We start from the raw sequence: 22,222 nt of genomic DNA on the forward strand, positions 1-22,222 counted from the left end.
CACCATAAAACTGTTTCAGTCTTTTTCTCAGGGTGGAATGGAAGGATTAACACCCCACATCTGATTGTTACAGTATCACTGCAGTATAATGGAGGTACTTGGTTTTCAAATACGGTTTTTAAAAGCTTTCCTGTAAATATAATACAATTAAATAACAAAACAGACAACCTGAGTGTAACTTAACATTGTGTAGCTACTAATTTTGCAAATGGTTAAGAAACATAATGAAGCTGTTGAGGAAGAAACACCAGCCATTTATGTATGATTTTGTTATAGTTGTGTTTCACCTCTCAAATATTTAAATGTTTTCTACTGTACATTCATAGTTAGATGACTTTTGCTACACAAATGCGATTCTTCAAACAACTTTTCAGTGAGTAATTACATCTAATGTCACATATTCAACACAACAATGGGCACATACAAAACTTTATCAGTAAATGCAAATGTATCAAAAGGAAATTACAAATCATTTTGCCCTTTGCTGTTGGTAGAGCAGGTCGTTTCCTAACCGGAGGATTAGCGGTTTGATTCCCAGCTTGTCCAGTCAACATGTCCAAGTGTCCTTGAGCAAGACACTGAATGGGTAGTGTGGAAGCGCTTTGAGTGTGCTGCAATGCATAGGAAAGTGCTATACAAGTATAAGACCATTTACCATCCCAACACCTGCATGCATTTTCTATGGCACAAATACTGTAGAAGCTAATTTAAAGCAAAGTGTAATGTTACATCAGGGTTGTTCAGATGCCTCTGCAGATCCTAATATAGGAGTACCATTCAGAGATGATAATGTCCATTCAGCAAGTAAAGGATGATAACATGGACAGAAGCCTTTGCATATGGGGTATATAATCATTAAGAACGTCCAGGCATGCCTGCTCTTGGCTTGGTCAGCTGGAGGCGTGAAGCAGTGGCTACGGGCACTCAGATAGCACTTCAAGTTTGTCTGTTGACAAGGACATTTCTGTTGACAAGGACATTTCTGACACTGGCTCTGTGATGTAACTAGCACTCAACTGCATTTTGAGCTGCTCCACCTCGTAGTTATGTAGGTACTCTTGAATCAGGTAGCGCTCTCGTTTAATCCGTGCTTTCACATCTGATGGGATGTCTGGGATCATCCACGCCACGAAGAACTTTACCACAAAGACCACATGCTGCAGGGGAGAATTATCACAAGGTAAAGTTACAGTCATTTTCCTACATGAATTCTAGGCATTTATCCTTTGAGTAAGGCGAGGGGGAAAAACAGTGCTGTCTTACTTCCATGATAATAATGAAGGCCAGTTTGGCAGCCAGGATGTGCCAGAACTGCATGGTGTGAGTGTACTCCTTCTCGTGACCAGGAGGGTAACGGTAGTCCCGGTATCTATACAAAACAACAAGCAAAGGGGTATCAGTGCTACAGAGCTCCAAAACAGCTCCAACAATATGCACACCTAAAATTCAAATTCTTGAATTAAAGAAAAAGTTATGCTTTCGATGATTAGCTGCACCTTTCTGGCCAACAATGACAAACATACTGGCATGCATAACATTCATGGAAGACTTTTGGTCGCACAACAAGCAGTAAAGGCAACACTGTTATGATTGAGCCAAAACAATATTGTTGCAGGCTAGAAATCCCAAATAATTAACCTAAAGATGTTAAATTGCTCCATAAACCTGAGGGGAACTGCAGGGTCAGGTGAGTTTTCTCTGGACTTGTCATTATAAGCAAGCTGTCATATTACACACAGTAATTTTACCACTTGCCTATATACAAATATTGATTACTGCAGCTTTAAAGCTTCTAAAATGTAAAACTAAGCTAGACCCAGATACAAAACAAGCACTTTAGGCGCTAATACCTGCAGGTGGTAGTTGAGTTATCAAGCCAGTTTTCATGTTCCATCAGCATATTGGGGTTAGGCATCTCCGAGATGTTGTATATTGACAGGCTGTTGTTGATATAGCCGGTCATGCTGGCCTTATCACTGTAGGCGTACAGGTAGACCATTCGAGGGATCATATCCGAGGTGAACGCCATGATGAAAGCCTGAAACAAAAGAAGGCACCAAAGGCTGGAAATAAAATGTTTTATTTGATTATATAGACTACTGTTAAAAAAGAATAACAATATTATATATAGCAATATAATTCAGAAGCCAAACATTTATCATACATGAAATGCTGGAATAAGTCTGCAGTACTATAGGGTCAGAAAAAAACTCACTCAGTGGTGACTTTATTTTACATTTTGTTGAGAAACAAAACTCACATTGGTAACAACAGACAAAATGGCTACTGCATTGAGGATCTCCTGCCATGCTCCGATGTTTCGAGCCTTGGACGCCACCGGTCGTCTGAACTGGGTGGTGAACTTCCAGGCATCCACCCTGATCTCCAGGATGTTGTTCAACAGAGCCAGGAAGGGAGCCAAGGGGAAAGACGCCACAAACAAGGTGATGAAGCCGAACTGGATCACTGAAATGACAAGCAGAAAGATCAGAGAACATGAGTGATGAACAAGAAATGACAGAAAGTGGAGCACAAGGAACTGAGACATCACAGCCAGATCAGCAAAGCATCCCACCCATCTCCAGGTACTCGTAGAACAAGCCCAGCTGACTGAAGTTCTGCAGGACATGGTCCTGCTCCCAGCGGCTGTAATGGGTCTCAGGATGCTGCCGCCCCTTTCTACTACTCCACAAGTTACGCATCAACCTATGAAAAAGCCCATGAAGAAGAAGCATATGACAAACTGGGAATAAAACCAAAAAGTAAAGTAAGATCAGATGTTTGACTTTGCTCAGAGCCAACAAGAAATTTCCAGACAGTGATGATGTGACATAACAAAAAGGTGACTAGTTTTCTGCTGTGATTATCTGAATCTAATATTCAAAATGAAAGTAAAACAGTACTGTTAACAAGTTTCACATGTTCTGCCCTCAAGGTCTTTCTCTAATGGGAACAAGTTATTTGTAAGTGTGCATTAAAGCACTTCTAATTTAACCTTGGAATTTGGCCAAATGATTTTCCCCCAGACAGTCAACATACTCATTAATACATACAACAAAAGAACTTGTCATGAGTTCATTTAATTTGGCCTTTATATACAAACCAGTGGCCTCTATGAAGATGTCATCACCTATGCACCAACATGGTGGGAAATTATATACATTGGTATAGTGATGTTAAATCTAACTTATGTGCACAGCTTAATATTGTTTGTGCAAGGTACAGAAAAAATTGGCAGGCTTCAATTGCTCTGCACATATTGCAACATAAAACAAATGGCACGCTACTATAGTAATTTTACACCGAGGAAATGATTGAGGGGAGTAATGAACAGACAGAACAGGCGGAAGGCAAAGACTTTATGGACTCACGGCAGCAGGGCTTCCTGAATGTTCCCCCACAGTTGTTTCCCGACCATGACAATCACCAGCTGTGTGGTCAGCTCGATCAGGCAGCCTCCAGGGTCACACTAGGACAGCAAGAGGTTTTCAGTTTTATATCACAAATTTTAATTTGATGCACTTCCTGTTGATAGCCCTCAGATTATGAAGTAGTCCTCACCTGCAGAGAAGAAAAAAAGTTAAAACCTGCACTTTTTTTTTTTTTAATGGGGATGTTTACTTAAAGAAAATAGCTCAGTTCAGAGCACACAGAACCCTTATTATGTTATGAAGCGTTTAATTTTTCGGTCCTACATAGGGTTAGAAAGCCTCACCTCTTCATTCCTCCATCGGCCAAACATTTTTGAGTAGTTGCCAGGATAACCCACAAATTTGCCTTTGAAGAAGGCGACGTAGAAGCATGAGGAGTAATAGTTGACAAACTGGAAAAGGAACATCTTCCTGGTCAATGTGTTCTCATACTCCAGGTGGGTCTTTGGGATTTCTGCAGGGAGCAAACCATTTGCAGATGACACCACACAGTTGATTAGTGCAAAATGTTAATAGGATTTATTGGGTTTTTGGGTCAGTTATAATGCTTTATTTAACGGTCTTGTGTTTTCCAAATGATTTCCTGGAAACTTTTCTCTTAATTTCCCAAAGATTAGTTGATTTTTATCTTTTAATTACTAGCATATGAAATTTGGTGCTAATTATAAAAGATTTTTTTGTTTTGTAGGACGCTCAACTACATAATTTCCTAGGTAAACGTTAACACTTAGAATTGCATAGGCCTTCTTGGAAATGATCTTGTAATTGGAATCTGAACACTAGCTTTGTTTTAGTTTTTTTTTTAGGAAATTATAAGGAAAGTTTCAAAGAAGTTCACTGAAAAATACAGGACCTGCAAAATAAAGTGTTAGCACACATTTAGGACATGTCAAATGAAATGTCCTCCTCACCCATATCAGTGATCCAAACGGCCACCTTCTCATAAAAGAAGTTGAGGATCATGATGATGACAAAGTTGATGCAGGAAGCAGTGACAGAGGTCGCTAGCTGTGGAGTAATAAATCTTCCCACTAACTGGATCTTTTTCTCGGGGTTTTTAATGATACTTGCAAAATTAACGTAAACAGCCAACCTGTATGCTATGACCCCAATAACACAGGCCACAATCAGAGAAATCTGTGGAGAACACAAACACACACGTACAGCATAAAGATGTCGATTAGGCATGGAAATACACACTCTGTGTATAGTGTAAATAGCATGCACTCAAATGAGGTGAACATTCAGTTACCCAGAATATAACTGTGGCTCCAGAGAGGCAGAAGCGAGCACCCTTGCTGGAGATGGGGAGATAAGGCTCCATTTCCTGAGAGATTATTATTGTTTCAGTGTTTTAAAACTAGTTGATGTACTGTTAATTGCAAACTAGAGAGTACATCTTATTTGTTATGTTCATTTTCACATTCAAGGGAAGGCTCTAAAGCACCTGAGTGATCTTGTTGAGTCTCCTTTTAGTGCATCTGATCTCAAACTCTGGTCGGATCTGAAGCTGTTGCTGCTCCTCCTCAAAGTCCACCAAGTCCCACTCGTACTCGAGTCGGGCCTGACGCCGCTTCCAGAGCTCCAAAAACAGAGTCACTGTCAAATAGTTTCGGACAGTGCGCATTATCGTTTGTAAAATCTTGTGAGTCACCTTTGGCAAATAGATTTTGGTGTACAGTGAGAGCTTATGCTGTGCATATTTCTGTGTGTCCATTTTTTAGACAGATCTTTTATGACCTAATTGTTTCTTTTGCATGGAATTTAAACACAGAACGTCTGTGTTGGGTTTCTGAAGCCAAGTGTAATGTGGTTCAGCTGCGGCATAACTCTAATCACTTCTTGGCTAAATGCTGTGCATGACGCCAGTTTTCAGGCACTCTTGGCCTGAGCTGTGCTGGGCAAGCTATCAAACTGCTTTTGCATAATGATATAATTATTCTGGCAAGTTGCTCTGGGTTGAAGCAATGTGGACAAAGGTCGATGCTTCAGTGTGAAAAGGCTTTAACTGTGAAAATCTGTCTGACAGGAAGGGGCTCTCCGACACAGGTTAAACACATTAAGAGCAGCACAGGCAGACACTTACCCCAAATCCCCATAAATATGGCAAAGAATACTGTTCCCTCATTATCAAACAGATGGGATTGCTGGAAGTGAGAACATGGAAAAGAATAAGTTCCTTAGAGAAGAAGAGGAAGTGACATGTTGAGCATAAACAGGTGGACATACTGCTTAACCAGCAGGAAACAATGTATTTACTATACAGTATACTGTGAGATTAAATACGGCTGAACCATAACATTTCAGTCATCATACTGTAAGAGCTTACTGATCGGTGTTAGTTTAAAAATAGCCATTTTACAACTGTTTTGAAATGTTGCCCGATTAAATTATCAAGTGAAATGTTTACCCAGGATGAGAGACAAGTAGAGCTGAGCTTCCAGAAAGTGCATTTTCCATCACAAAGTGGACACATCACAATACTCCCACCAATAGAAGCATTACATATTTCTTTGCTGTAAAGGAAATAAAAATAAATTAAGATAAATATTATGACTATACTCAGCAGTGTGCCCTCAAAGTGGATAGTTAAAATATAACTTTACTATACATACATCCTAGAACAAACAATCTTCTAATCTTGCTATGTCAAAATCAACGTATCAAGCCTTGAGGCATAATAGAAATGAACTGGAGTACTGGTCTCATCATCAAACATCAACACTTGGCTTCACTAATGCTCTTGTGACTGAATGTGAGTTTCCTAATCTTGTGGAAAGCCTTTATAAACAAGTGGAGGCTGTTATAAAAGTCCAAAATCCAAAAAAAAAAACAACAACATATGGGTGTAATGTTTGGGCGTCCACATACTTTTGGCCATATGGTTGTCCGCTCTCTTGTGCCATCTGGTGGTACAAACCTGGATATGTTGTCATCATAACTGAGCAGTCCATAGGTGAAACATATAAAGCCCATGATGGCTGCAAAGAACAGCATCTCTGTGTAGAAGCCCAGCCATGCAAAGTAGATCCCAATCTTTTCCCCATAGTATTTTCTGCAAATAAGAATTGAACAGCAAGTTTAACTCAGCAGAAAACGTTTCACATTTCAACCTCACAATCAGTGATCAATGTAAATGTGTGGAAACAAAACATGAAAGCATTCAACTGTTGTTTGTTCACCTAATGAGGTTCAGAGGCTGCTCTTTGTAAAAGCAGAGAAACCTGGCCCAGTGTTTGTACAAGTTGTAGCGCTCACTCTCACATTCAGCATTCCTTGCTCTTTTCCAGTATCGACACTGAAAGGAAAAAAGAATGCAACATAAACTGTTGAGCAAAATTTAAGGCAAGTACAGATAAAAAGTAGGAGCCGGACACAGTTTTCTCCTTCTGTAATGAAGTTGAACGTTTCACAAAATGGGAATGTATAAGTACAGTGTCAGTATAAATGTTCACGTGTCTTACATCATGAAGTGGGAAGGCTGCTGTGTAGGTCCCATTGCTGAGTAATCGTTTGATTCCCGTCTTGTCTTTGTCTTTCTGATTCTCTTTGTAGTACGGACAACGAGTCAGAATGTAGAACACCTAACAACATGAAAAGGATTTAACAAGAGATTATGGGATTTCATTTAAACTTTTTAGCTAAATTCATTTTACATTTTGCATCACTGTTACACAAGCATTTCTAACACTACAGAATAAACCCTAAAGTCTTCTACAGTCAGTCTGTCCAGAAGAACTGTGAGTTTACTTACAGAAGCATTTTCATTCAGAAATGCCAAAACCTTAGATCCAGGAGATACAGACAATATCGAAGGTGAATTCTGATTTGACAGGAGAAACACTCACAATCCTATTTCTTGTGGATGGTGGGAAGAATGTATCCTTGTCACTGATAAGGAAGAAGTTGATCTTGCTCTTGTCAAAGTGGTATGTGAAATAGTCAGGCTGCGGGTGCATTATGTGCTCTGGCAGGCGAAAAGGATGCGAGACCCACTCGAGCGGCATGTCCTGCCCGTGCGAGATATCACTGGTCTTGAAAGGAACTTTGATCTTTAACACTTCAGCGTAGGTGGCCAGCACGTCCCAGGGGGCATGGATCTTCAAGAAATACGTCTTTTGGTCTTTGGAGTCCTGATAAAAGTATAAATGGAAAAGAATAAAAAAAAAATACTATAAGCTTCACTGTAGCCATTTGTGCAGATGTTTTACACATTTCTTGAAAATACTTGAGGATGGTAGCATGTGTAACATGAGCCATCCCTTTAAGGCCCATTTTCTGTATAATGTGCCTCTGCAGGTTATCCACTAGGTGGTGCATGTGCTCTGTGGCTGAAATTCTTACTGATTTGTCCTCTGTCTCCAGCTCTAGTCCTGCTTTCTCAAGATTGGCCTCAAACTCTCTCCTTTCCTGTGGATAAACACACAAGAATGAGGACCACAAATGTTTATCCACCTACAGTATGTCAGAGAAAATTAACAAAGGCCATGCGTGTGTTTGTTGGTCGACATCTCAATCTTTTACAAACAAATTTGCACAAGGAGAGAGGTCATGGATACTGATCATACAGGCAGCATGAAAAACGTACCGCTATAGAAATGCTGTTACAACTTCCAAATGGCTCTAGATAAAAGTTAATGCCCCTGTCAGTAAACCCAGGGGTGGGCAAACCCTCAGTCACTGGTCCATCTTAGGAAGTTGTTAAAGCCACTTTAGATCTTCCACAGTTTGTTCCATAGAAACAGCTCTCCAGAAATACCAGCTAAATGTTTCAACCTACTCTATAAGCTAAAGTATTTGTTACCTTTGGCTGTACTGCGTAGCTTCCATGTGTGAAAGTGCGAGCATGTACTGACATGAGTACTGCTCTAACTGCAGTCTCCCAGGATAAATAATGGTTGAAAATGTTCGTCTACTGACTGAAGAGGACCAGAACCAAAATCTTGCCTACATCAGTCATCAAAGACCTATAACAATGTCTCTGTGCTTTCAGAACCCAGACTTATGTTGATGTAACTATAACAAGCTTAAAAACAGGTAGAACTTGCACACCGGTCTCACAGTGTGTGCAGGCGCACAGCTGTGCAGCTAGCAGCAAACTTCCAATAAAAGTTGGTATTTGAAATCTTAACTGGAAGCTAATTATTAAACTCTGAAAAGTGTAATGAACAGAGAATTTGGTGATAATGAAAACAAACTAGAAAATAATGACAGTCCATAAGCAAATGTTAGCCAGACCAAAGACGCTGTAAAAAATGAATTAGCACAGTAACAAGGAAAGTGGATTCACAGAATCTGAAAATGCAGTTTTATGCGCAACATGAGGTTTGCTGGAAAATTGTGTGTACACCCACAAAAAATAGCTATGGTGTTGTTGCCTTTAAAGCTGTGTCTGAAATCAACATTTCACATACTCAGTTATATTTGTCTATGAAGCCAAATGAATCAGGTCAGCTGGTCAAACTTCAAGCATGTCTTCAAGACATAAAGGCCTGGATGACCTGCAACTTCTTACTTCTAAACTCTGACAAAACTGAAGTCATTGTGCTTGGGCCTGAAAACCTTAGAAATCTGCTGTCTAATCATATAGTTACTTTAATTGACATAGCTCTTTCCTCCAGTACTACTGTGAGGAACCTTGGAGTCATCTTTGATCAGAATATGTCCTTTAAATCACACATAAACCAAGTCTCTAGATCTGCCTTCTTTCACCTACGCAATATTGCAAAAATCAGGAGCATCCTGTCTCAAAGTGATGATGAAAAACTGGTCAATGCATTTGTCACTTCCAGGCTGGACTACTGTAACTCTTTACTATAAGTATATCCCAATAATTCCCTAAAAAGCCTCCAGTTAATCCAAAATGCTGCAGCCAGAGGACTGACAGGAACGAGCAAGAGAGATCATATCTCTCCCATATTAGCTTCTCTCCACTGGCTCCCTGTAAAAGTCAGAATAGAATTTAAAATCCTTCTCCTAACATACAAAGCCCTTAATGACAAGGCTCCATCATATCTTAAAGACCTCGTAGAGCCTTATCATCCTAACAGAGCACTTCGCTCTCAGAGTGCAGGTTTACTTGTGGTTCCTAGAGTCCACAGAAGCAGAATGGGAGGCAGAGCCTTTAGCTATCAAGCTCCTCTCCTATGGAACCAACTCCCAGTCTCAGTTCGGGAGGCGGACACCCTCTCTACCTTTAAGACTAGACTTGAGACGTTCCTTTTTGATAAAGCTTATAGTTAGGGCTGGATCAGGTGACCATGAGCCTTCCCTTAGTTATGCTGCTATAGGCCTAGGCTGCTGGGGGGCCCCATGATGCTCTGAGTTTCTCTCCCCTCCCCTCCTACTCTCCTCTCCTCTCCTCCTCTTCCCTCTCCTCTCTCTCCCTATGCTTCTATATGCCACCATTACACATCACTAACTGTGTGTCTCCTCCCTCTCGTAGTGTGTCCTCTCTCTCTCCCTGTACCTTTCTGCAGGTTGCCCTGGCCCTGGAGCTCTATATTTCTGATGAGCAGTCACCGGCTACATCAACTTGACCAGTGTTCGATTGTTTGTTGTGTCTTGTTGCTTTTCTTCTTTTGTCTCTCCTCTATCCACTCACCCCAACCGGTCGAGGCAGAAGGCCGCCCACCAAGAGCCGGGGTCTGTCGGAGGTTTCTTCCGTTAAAGGGAGTTTTTCCTCCCCACTGTCACCAAGTGCTGCTCAAGGGGGATTTGTTGGGTTTTCCCTCTGTAATAATATTGATAACAGTAAGGTCTAGACCTTACTTTGTAAAGTGTCCTGAGATGACTTTTGTTGTGATTTGGCGCTATACAAATAAAATTTGATTTGACTTCTCCCTATATAGAATGGACACTCAATAGTTGACAGCAATTTTTTATTTTATTTCAGACACTCACTAGTCATCATCACTTAACACTGTTGAGTAGCATGAGTAGCACAATGGTAGTATACACATCTGTAAAGCATGCGTTGTGCATCAGGCACCACTTTTTGGCTTCACTGTGAATTTCTGCAGACACTATAGTGGACAGTAAATTCCGTGCACCTTATAGTAAATGGGCAGTGATTTCAGACACAGTTTTAACATTATGTCTGACTTCAGTCCTGAAAAAGAGTCTCCTAATCTCCAGTGAAACAAGGTGGACAAGTTTGAAAAAGACGCTATGAAAGCAGTGAGAATAAACCAAAACAGTACAGTTGCATGCCAGACAGCTAAACATGTCATTTGGTACATTGTTTTTAAAAAATATTGTAATATACAGCAAATAATAACTTTAGCTTTAAAAATATGCTGACAACTGCAAAACTTCAATTCTAAACGTCTATCCCATGCCATCTGACTGTGACAGCGAGAGACTACACATACACAAGAAGAGCTGGCTGAATTTTATGAAACTGCGACTCCCTCTTCCTCCACTTCCTGTTGCCTGCCAGCGACTGACCCTAACATGTGACAGAAACGGTTTATATTTATGCATCTTTGCAGTGTAATGTACAGCAATATTTCCCTGTCAACAAACCACTGATCATATTTTTCTGAAGTAATTATTCTCTTTTCATTTCAATAAGTGTTTCGAATCACATATATCCATAGAAAATATGTTGTTTTAATCTCACTTCCTCTACAAAGTACCATGTACGCCAGTTGTGGATATAAATGGTGTAATAAAGGCAGCATCACTGTTAGTCACCCAGCCACGCTATGAAATGCTGAGTAGGCAGCTGGTGGCAACTTGTTACTGCTCTGTCACATGTACCTGTTTCTTGTCTCCATCTTTGTCATCTACATAAGACAACACAAAGTCGATTCTTCGTACTCCGTCCCTGAAGAACACAGTGTCGGTGGTTGGTTGTAGTCTGTCGGCCTGAAGGAGAAACAACAGGCACAAAACAACACTTTAACTTTCTCACAGAGTGGGAAGAGAAAGCAAACAGAAACGCAAAATAAATGCTGACAGAGCAAGAAATGAAGCTGTCAGGGTTTTGCAGAGAGACATAAAGGCTGTAGACAAACCACATTAAACAGGAAAATCATCTCTCAAACTAAAATTGCTGATGGTGCAGGAGAACTCCTTATCTGAGACATTAACCTAGTCTCTGCTATCTACATCTGTAGATTTCAGAAGGCACAGAACGTGTGACTCAGTCAGGAGTGCAGCGAGACAACAAGTGACTAGATGTGTAAATCGCACAAACCTACAGTGACTACACACTATCTTATGGCTCCAAAGAAAACAACACAAGGCTTTGGGGAAAAAGCAATCATTTTTATACTCTGGATTTTGTTTGTGTTAAACAAATGAGATATGACCTGATAATTTGGGAGCGTGTTTACCCTCTGACAGAGCAGTTTCCCTGTTTCCAGAGTTCATGCTAAGTCACACAGGTAGGAGGAGGATGGACTTTATCCTCCCATGTAATCCCTAACAAAAAAACAAACAAGTACATTTTCCGAACACCAACAGGTACATTGGAACTTACATCTGTATGTCCAGGCAGTGCTCCCCTTTCAGATGAACTGACACCATTTCCACTGTTTTCATCTGAAAGAGAAATGCAACAATCATATGTACAGACATGGGGACCGTATGCATACAAAGCTGAAATTTGTGTAGAGGAGTAAATGAGTTTGACACAACTGAGTGAAGTGACTTCACATCTCAAAATGTCATCTTCAGTGTGAAACTGAGGTCAACAAACAATGAGTGCAGGTATTGCTGATATGCCAGTTGTGTTTAAGTGAGTCAGACAAAAGCAACAGATTAAAGATGTTAATTACTGCATATGTCTCGTGTCTGTGTGCACTGTCGTGCCTTATATAGGATTTTTTCCCCCTGTTAATTTTACATTTAAAAGGTATCGACTGCAGATTTGTAGGTGTGTTTATGGGTCATGTTAGCGTAATCTCCATATTAGCTGACTCACTGGGTGGTTAAGATCACTGGTATCTGAACTCAAACATAGGTAAAGTATATACCAGAGACCTGGAAACTGATGGCTGGTCAAAAGAAACTACATGTAAAATCTGGTAAATGTTTTGTTTTTAAGACTAACATTGAATTGTCAAACATCTCTTTCTATCCTTCATGATTACACACACCCACACCACGAGGGAAAACGAAGACTCCGAAAATAATGTCATTGTTGGAATTTCATATGCGCCTGCTTAAATATTTAAACAGGTAATCTATCTGACATCCAGTAATTTTGCTCATCTAGGTTAAGTTGTTTATATCACTGCAGGATATGTGTGAAACAGGAGAATAATAAGGTCTCTCAAAACCAAACTATCCCTTTAGGAGTAACCAGTCGAAAATAATTGTTATGGCTGCACATGCGTCGCGGGGCCAATAAAAATCAGAGTTTCATCAGTAGATACATCAAAGCTGAGAGAGAGATGAGAAACACAAAGGCAGCAGCGCATACACACACATACACACACACACACCTCTCCATCTCCAGTACAATGACATACAACATTTCAGCAGGGTCTCTCTGTCCCTGCGTCGCAGACTGGAGGCAGGGGATGTGCTCATGTGTTCATGTGACATTTGTCTGCTCCCTGCATGCTCCCACTATTACTCCTGAATGGTAGGAAATTTACACTTCCTGTGGGAAGGCTGGAACTGGGGAGAGGCGGGTGAAACACAGCACACAGAGACAAAAAGAACACAAAGATCTCTAGCCTCCTTCAGCTCCAGCCCAGCCACACACAGACAGTCACCTCTGATTAGTCAGTGATCTGACAGGCAGCAGTGAAAGCCAATAAGGTAAGGACTGTACTGTCTCCATGTGGAAGCTCAATGATAGGCCTTGAGACTCACTAAAAAGAAATAAAAATATACCATATCAGTTAGGCTAGAGAAATCCCTGAAGCATATAAAGGGCAAATGACAGAATGATTTTTCCATGAGGCTCGTGGGAAGCACCGCTGGCTGTGCAGCTGAGTTTTTCTTTCTCCTTAGCAGCTTTTTTCTGTCTCACTGTTTTGGTCTTGCTCCAACTGTGCACAGCCAGTTATCAGATCCTGACTTGAGCAATTAGAAGCAAAGGGCCAGCAGTGTGTTATAGCTATTTCCACAGGGAGACAAATAAATCGAGGAAGGGGTCATGAATGCAGAGCAGCACAGACACAGTGTCTGGCACAAATGGGCATAAATGTTCATTTACTTAAATTAAATACTGTACAGTCTATTCAATTCACAATTATTCATTCATGTAAAAGTTACCTTGGCGACTGCGGCTTTTAGGGTCACAAATGAAGTAATCTGATGTCTTCATAAGACATGTTTTACATCCTTGCTATAATGATTCTGATTCATAAAAGCCTGTGAATATGATGGACAACTCACTAGTATACATATCAGTAGAGATCCATTTCCAAGACAAAATCAGGGTTGTAGGCTGCAAGGTCACCTTCTCTTTGAGGCAAATGAAGTACAAATCAGAAAATTCCTGAGTATTTGTTTAGTTGGTTTAAATGAATGGCTTTCAGACACCTTCAGAACAATATTCAAGGAAGTAGAAATGGGTTTGGAAACAGGTAATATCCATTTCTCTATGACAGAACATGCATAATTTTCTCTAAACCAAATGAGATGCACACTTAGTGCTCCACAGTAAGGAGCACTAAGTGGTGAGGGACCCTTTTCAGTGTATCCCAAAATGAGTCATCAAAACAAATGTTATGAAAAGAAACCCACATTACTAAATCAGAACAGATATGCAGTGTCTGCACTGTTTGATTGACAAGAGGACATGAAAGGAGCCACCCACACACACAAGCATAACACATAAGGCATTATTTAAATAGCAGTCATAAACTTAGCACCCGTTTCTGACACTTGAAATACTAAAAGCACATGTACGGGGATGGAATGTAAACATATCATTTACTCAATTACTGTATTTGAATGCCATTTGGAGGTCATTTATTTTATGTATTTAACTTGGATATTTCCATTTTATCCTGATTTTACACTCCAGCCATGAACATGACACTGCACAACTTAATCACAGGAGCCGAGCTGTGCAGATACAACCAGATTGTGAGACAGATGTTGAAAGACCAGATAGACACACACATTAGCAAACTTACCAAAAGGCAGGAAAAAAAAATTCAGCTAAAACTGAAATATGGCCACTGAGGAGAGTTCAACGTGATGAAGGAGCAAGTGGATGAAAAGTGAAACAGCAGAAGGTATGATGAGAAGACGGACAGACAGGTGTCGCATACAGACTCTGATCTGCCCATACCTGAGTGCAGGTTTATCCTGAATGCAGTCAACACTGCAGGACCATCTTTAAAAAGACAGACAGACACGGGTTAGGAGGTAGTATTAAAGGTCTGGAAAAGGTAAACATGCAGGGTTAGGGTGACCTGCTGCAGCCAGTGCAGTGAAGATATCCTCAGAGTTCTCTAGAGCATTTTATTATTTATGTCAACCCAACTAGGGCCTCCATCTGCAGCAGAGCATCTAAACAAGCACTGCTGATATGTTTGATTCAGTAACAAACTAATCTGTTTTTTTACTTTGACTCAAGCAGGCTGTGTGGGTACCTACTGCCTGAAAACAAACAAACACCAGTAACAGCTCCCGTGTTAGCTCTTCCATGAGGCTAGCACTCAGTTACACTACCCTGCTTACCCCTCTCAAACAGATATACCTACTTTTCACTTGATCAAAACCTCTTCAGTGCACTGTTTTGTGTTGCACTTCAATAAACCCAGACTAATTAAGCAATGCTCCGCATTATGACATGAACCTTCTCTTGGAGGAGGTGATACAAATATGTCACAGATTGCTCTACAACTTCCCTCAAGGCAAGAGTTGTAGAAGTATATGAAATATAATATGATAAAGGATAGTGCTCTGGTCGAACTGAATGTCATCCACTATACAGCACTGGACAAGCCAAGACTCTGTCTTGATTAATAGTTTGCATTAGGCAAACAGTGTTCATATGAAATACACATAGTGTATAAAACGGTAGCACTGAAATGTCACTTGTCCTGATAGTCTAGTAAGGATGCTGCCTCCATCCTATAGTGAAACCACAACATCCTATGCTTGAAGCGGGCCCAAGTCCTCAATGACAAGTCATCCTATCTATATCTCCCAGCACATTTCCTGTTCACTATACACAAATGGAAAGTCTCATGAACTACTCCAGTCAAATTAGGATTCTGTTAATAGAGCCACAGGGAGAAAATATGAGGCAAAAATGTACATTGGGAAATCAAGTTTGCTAAGAGCTGCAGTGAGTTTCAGTGTTAATTCTAGATCTTGAAAACAGCAGTTGACAAAACAATCTTACCATGAGGTCTATTTTGTGACCGTTCTGGGGCTTTCAATTGCACTACATGACCCTCATTAGCAAATGGAGTTTAGCCAGTTGTTATGGAGCTGTAAAGGTTCACACTGCCATTTTTTTCTATGAACTTTGAGGTTGGTGTGAAAGAAACTTAATATCAAATTCAACTTTAAACTCAGCAAATTCGCATCTGCTGTTGAAGAACATGTGATATGATTAACAGTTCGAGCTGAGGTGAGATTCATTTGTCAGTAATTGTATTCTACCAAACAAGACCAACTAATGGTACATATAAACCCTATGAATCATGAATAGTAAGGAGAGAAAAACCACTGACAAAGTAAAAAGCGAAAGAAAAATGTCCTTTCTTATCATAAGAATATTTCAGACCCAAAGCGGAGACATCCTGACAATTCCCGGAAAGCTTGAACAGTGCAATGTAGAGGAGATAATGTATTATCATCATAACACACTGAAAATACCATGTTTGATATCACTGATCATCTGTTACTGGATGCATGTTGGAGAAAATGAATTTCCAAGGAATACTTATCAAAACCAAACAAATGGCATGTCATGCAAGAAGGAAAGCTGCTCCTGTGTCCTAATCTGTCATGTCCATAACCACGCCAAATGGCAAGAGGGCAAAAGTAAGAATGTTTCTGTTGCCCTACAATCAGATTAGGCAACATGCGCAATGACAAATAAATATACAGCCCTTGAGTGCTAGGTTTCCTTTATCCGTTTCTTGTCCATGGACCCAAAGGCCAGGCAAATGGACCAAAGGAAAACGGAGGCACAGAAGCCATGTTCTATACATAATCATCTTCTAAACATCCAAAAACTAAAGCCTGAAACTTGCTCTGGCACAAACAAACACACACAAACTCCCAGACATGTCCTCTGTTCACTGTTGCCTTCTGTCTTATTCAGTATCATGCTCTTCATCAAGGGAATAATGCACTTACAAGGCCTGTTTCCATAGCAACTCTTTGGCTCGGTTTCACCTCTGACTGTAAGATGACTTCATCGGCTGGGCTACAGATGCCAGAGTGAAATCACCTTGAGCAAATCACTTAAAATATGAGTAATTACTATTTAAAGTACTTAAAGTGAACAGAGAGGGATGCCAAAACAACAACAACAACAACAACCCTACTACTGAAAAGCTTTGAGCCCATTTAAAAAAGGAACAAAGATGTTACCAAGTACCTGATGTGTTTAAGCGTTTTAAGTTTAGGTAACCATCGAGAAAACTGCATATAATGTCATAGTACATCTGGTGTTCATCCAGTAATAGGACGCCAGTCATAGCTGGACAGCTGTGGACAAAGTAACACACTCCAATCATCTACAGCGTGGTGAGGACAGACCCTGCTCTGCTGCCTTTTCCTCTTTCACATGCCCTGATAAGAGCCTGAACAAAGCCTTTGCTGAATGAAGAACAGTTTATTAACCTGCAGCTCATCCTAGGTTATTAATATCACACTGACTGACACAGTGGAACTAGAATTAAAGGTGGAGAAGGTCTAATTGACATGTTATTGTACTTATTCAACACACTCTGATTGAACATTAACGCTGGTTAATAAGTAACATGCTTAAGTGCACAGTTTAACAGTTAAGCTGGCACATTGTTTTTATGTTAAAATGTCAGAAAAGACTTTTTGAAAACAAACCTAACTAAAAGTAAAGGTGTAATTGTACTTATAAATGAATCCATGCTTTTCTTTAGTGTGGGATAATATAAAGTGATAGGCCTATTAAAGATGAAAATGATGAGTCGGTTAAGTGCACCACAACGCTATCCGTGATTTTAGATGCACGAGGACCATAGAAAAACTCAACTGTGCCAGGCTCAGTTTCAATTCGGACTTGAAATACAATATGCTTCTCAGGTTCAGGTCGGGTTCAGCCACCACACTCTCAAACTGAGGTTCTGACAGAAATACGCAGCCCAATCCATACTCTAGTCCAGGGGTGGAAAAACCAGGTCCTCAAGAGACTTGCCCACCCCCTGCTCTAGTCTGAAACAGTGATACTAGATGAACATAAAAACAAGAACAGAGAAACCAAAGTCTAAACAGCAGCGTTTCAAGCTACAAAAGTAGTGAATGCTGCAAATAATTATAGTACATAAATAAAATGGCACAGTGTCTGCTTTAATTCCTGCACATCCACAAACAGCTTATTGTAGATACACACATTTCGTCCATAAGCAAACCTCTGTACAGCACCATGTAGTACAAAAACAAAAGAACACGATGCTAAGTTCTTTGTCACCCCAAAGTAAGGGACCTCCAGTTTTTTGTCAACAATTCTGTTACGAAAGTCAAGACTATGTTGACTATTTTTAATGACATCGTCGACGACTAAACACATAAGATGGTACTAAGGGTTGCAGCACTGGTTTTTTTGTCAACAATTCTGTTATGAAAGTCAAGTCTATGTTGATTAGTCGTCGATGATGTCATTAAAAATAAACACACAAGATGGTACTAAGGGTTGCAGCACTGGAGTCAGCTGTTCCACCCCAGTTCCCATGGTGTTGCTCTTGTGACTTTTGGACACTTGGTTGCTGGCTCTTTCGTCAGAGAGGGCAGACTGCACAGCTGACAGGTACTCGAGCATGACAGCGGCAGAATTCCACCTGACTAGTCAGTAGTCAGTTTGGAGATTATTGGCCTTATCACCCTGCTGTTCCTACCATCTCTTCAGAACACAGGTTGCTAAAGTGACTACTCGCTGTGCCACATTGATCCTATGTCAGACAGGGCTGGTGTTTAGAGACTAGTCAATGTCTAAAAACATCACACCTGCATTGTGAGGTCAGCTAGTTGACTAATCTGTACGACCCCTGCCTCTCCACCTGGCAACCCTTGTTAAGGTTTTCTGGCTCCAGCACATTGTCTCTCTGAGTCAGTACTCTGTTCCCCTACAACAGACTACTCTGCCTGGTGTAAGACAATTAATGCATTGTTAATTGCAGCTCTTAAGTGAGCGTCACATTATAGCAGAGCAATCAGCAACCAGGTAAATGAGCTTTTTCCATTTGTTCGCCTTCATTTAACTGCAGACTTCAGAGGCAGACCACAACCACTCACAGTATATCACTGCTCTGGCTTTAAAACAAAACAGTTTACCAACACAGAGTTTACCGTTTTGTAGAGCATAGGACTAGTATAAGAGGAAATTCTGCACAGATTCTACATTTTCTGTTGTTATGTTATGAGCTATAATGCAAGACTGAAAACCCTCAGCCCTCCAGTATTATGGGTTTGTCCTCAGACATTACTGCACAAACCAATTTAACTCCATTGCACTAACATCTGAAAGCACATCTACAACCAGACTAACTGTGCAGATGGTTTGTAGCAGACACACTGTCTGAAACCACAGCCTGAAAGTGGTTTGCTGTTTAGCAGAGCCAGTAAAGCCTGATTATCTAAGATGAGGCAATCCCATTAGATATGGACACAGATACTCAAGCTTCACAAACTAAACGAATGAGGAAAACATGGATTGGTTTGATCATATGCTTCACTTCTGATCATTTTGTCCTTTTGTCAACTTAACCTACCGTAAAAAAACATAGAGAAGGTGTTTCTTGGGGTGGGGTATTCTGCTACAGTACAGTATCTACTGGGATTTTACAGTCACAATATCTGAAGAATTCAAATCACTCAGATTGTTGGTGTGGGAAACACCAGTGTGACCTCACTGATAACAGGTTAAGGGAATATTCCTGCAAAGAAAAAAAAAACAAAAAAGCAGGATGACTGCCAATTAGCTGCACAATGACACGCCAGATAAATAAACACTGTAGTGTGCAGGAGTCGTTTTTAAGTGGTGGGTGTTTCCTACTGCAGGTGCATCCACTAAACTTCTGACCTCTGATCAACTCTCCTGGGGCGTTGAGGTGCAAAGAGCCAAACTGGCCCAAAGTAAATAAAAGTTTAAAAGGCAAGTAAAACACCTTAAACAGCTATTTAATTAGGCTGTGGACAAAACACAAACGTGCCAAGTAACCAAAGCATGTGTAATATATGGTGCAGGCAATAGAACAATGACATTTTATAGGCTATGAAGAATTATATTGACTTGATGTGTTCATATAATGTGTTATGGTTTGCTGCTGAGGTGCTGTGTTCGAGTCCCGACCAGCCTTTCTGTGTGGAGCTTGCATGTTCTCCCCCTGTGCCTGCTGCCTTCTCAATCCAGAAACCTCCTGACTACTCCCAGACACCTTTCTTTAATTACCTCCAGTATGTGAATCCGTCGAGCTCTTCAGTTCGATCAAAGTTTCATCCTTCGCCTTTCGTGCTATTCGTTTCATTGCGGCAGACGGTGTTATCCAGAGGCTTCACCCCCTCAGGAAAGTGGGGAAGGCAGTCAGGATGCCGCTTTGATCCAGTCGGGTCGATGACGACTCCACCATGCAAATACTGGCTGATCTCACATTCAAATCAGCAGCGAGTCCTGTCCAGATCAGTGGACGGTAGCTGGACCATATGTACAGTAGATTACAGGAGAATGCATCCTCTGTGTGGCTGTGCCCTCGTCAGCTCCACCTTGTGCCAACAGAGCGGATACACATAAAGGGGAGTGGCAGCGTTGATTTATTTTTGTCGGCTAAATAGTGAGAGAGCTGTGGTCAAAGGTAATTAAAGAGCTCAGCCTGTTGTTTGTAGGCTCATTTATTTGAGCATTTTCCTTCAATGGAAGTTATTTTCTGGTACTATATTTTTAGAGGCAACTAGCCTATTGAAATGTTTTACTCCACTACATAATTTGATAAGTTTAGTTATTTTTCAGACTAAGATTAACAAAAAGAAATACAGTATAATCATTGGACTAAAACTATAGTTAGGCTGGGAAAGCTGGACCTTGTGGGCTGCACCAGAGGCCTTGACATAAAGGTCTAATGGGGCACAGGACCCTCATACTGTGACTCAAATCCACATTTTTCCTTGAATGTTTATTGCTTAGCCCACGATTCCATTGCATGCTGCTACTACAACAACAACTACCTAAAGTTAAAAATGTAGAGATATGTATGAAAATATTTCTTTCACCATACACTCCAAACAATTATCAACATGTTTTTATGGTGTAAAGGTCTGGCTTGTATTGCACCTTCTTCTTTGTGTTCTTCTGCATTTCACAATAATAACCAATTTGTCCATAAAGCCACAAAACATATAAATTCTCCAATTACTTTGAAAGTGTATTGTGCAGTGCATGTCTCCATAGAGGTCCCTGCACAGACATCTGTCTCCACACTTTCCCTTCCTGCTTCAGGTTCACTTGTTTGTTAAACGTCTATAAAACAAACATTATTTGGACTGTGTGACAAGAGCATCAGATATGTGATAGGCTATTATTTAAATGCAGAATCAATAGTCCAATGTTAACATAGACCACTACATGTGATGTACACTGACTGGCCACTTTATTAGGTACAACTGTACAATTGTATGCGACTCAATGCAACACTTCCACCTTAACATCTGTGTTTATGAAGCTCAGTGTTTCAGTTTTAGGTGAAATCATCATAAATGTACACATTCAGTTATGTTTATTATTGAGGCCATAGTTAAAGGTGATATTGTAGTGGACTACAAGTAAGGTGGAAGCTGGGTGGAGCTCTGCTAGTAATTAATCGTAGAGCCGAAGCAACTAGTTGATAGCTATGCATTCACCAAATAAATAAAATACATAAATAAATAAAAGCTTTGCTTCCACGTTGTGCGGCCCACTTTCTTTTGCCCATCTTAAAGAGTCAGTAATGTTTGAGACAAAAAAGATCATAGGTAATATTCAAAAACTTAATTAAACATACCTCAGCCCACTGACACTGTACCTCACGTATGGGACTGCTGCCACAGTGAGATCATGTTTCGTCCACTGGGGGGAGCTCGTGTAAAGCCAGACACCCACTGCTTTGTTGTAACTGAGTGCTGGAGGTCCCCCTTATTTAAATCCATATAACATCAGGTTCACTTGTGCTGAACCATGAGCTTTGAATAATACAGCCTGCTTCACAGAATGTCATAATGTAGTCTTTATGAAATGTAGCCTGTTTTTTCTTAATTAACCCGCAGCGTTGGGGGGCAAAATGGCTTGGCTGCTAGTTTTTCATAATTTGTGTTATCAAATATTCTGTCTGTGCCACCAATGATTTAAAAAAAAAAATCTAGAAATTGCATATGCTGTGGTCATACCCTGTTCTGGATTATTGGTTTAAAAAGTACATTAGCAGTTTGAATTGTAATGCCACTTTTATTTATTAGGCTTTTCTGATTATTATCAGTGGTAGTATGGTAATTCCTAGCCTATATCTGTATATGTAGCACAAGCAGTAGCTGTTATACTGTCATGCATCGGGAGTGAAGCAGTCGGATCTTTTGTTCCGAAAGCAGATCCAGCCGGTGTGTGTGTCTTTCTGTGACTGTGTGTACAATTTCTC

The 22,222-nt window shown here is 40.5% G+C and overlaps 1 protein-coding gene across 2 annotated transcripts; it reads right to left on the reverse strand.

Moving 5' to 3' along the window:
* Nucleotides 1-584: 584 nt before the first annotated feature.
* ano5b (anoctamin 5b) lies at nt 585-20,324 on the reverse strand. 2 transcript variants are annotated; one of them, XM_020609301.1, is made up of 21 exons: nt 20,014-20,324; nt 14,695-14,739; nt 11,920-11,981; nt 11,196-11,303; nt 7,776-7,841; nt 7,280-7,564; nt 6,896-7,015; nt 6,614-6,729; nt 6,352-6,486; nt 5,842-5,947; nt 5,518-5,578; nt 4,879-5,030; nt 4,684-4,758; nt 4,343-4,568; nt 3,716-3,885; nt 3,372-3,469; nt 2,576-2,706; nt 2,261-2,466; nt 1,851-2,038; nt 1,264-1,369; nt 585-1,157 (listed from the first exon to the last, which is right to left on the reverse strand). In XM_020609301.1, exons 1-21 carry the CDS (start codon nt 20,087-20,089, stop codon nt 915-917), a joined length of 2,775 nt encoding a protein of 924 aa, XP_020464957.1. In that variant the 5' UTR covers nt 20,090-20,324; the 3' UTR covers nt 585-914. The 2 variants fall into 2 exon arrangements, with proteins under 2 accessions (XP_020464957.1, XP_020464966.1); XM_020609310.1 differs by lacking the exon at nt 14,695-14,739.
* Nucleotides 20,325-22,222: the final 1,898 nt, after the last annotated feature.

Source organism: Monopterus albus, unplaced genomic scaffold (genome assembly GCF_001952655.1).
Source record: "Monopterus albus unplaced genomic scaffold, M_albus_1.0 scaffold4.1, whole genome shotgun sequence".
In the NCBI taxonomy this organism is placed as follows: Eukaryota; Metazoa; Chordata; class Actinopteri; order Synbranchiformes; family Synbranchidae; genus Monopterus; species Monopterus albus.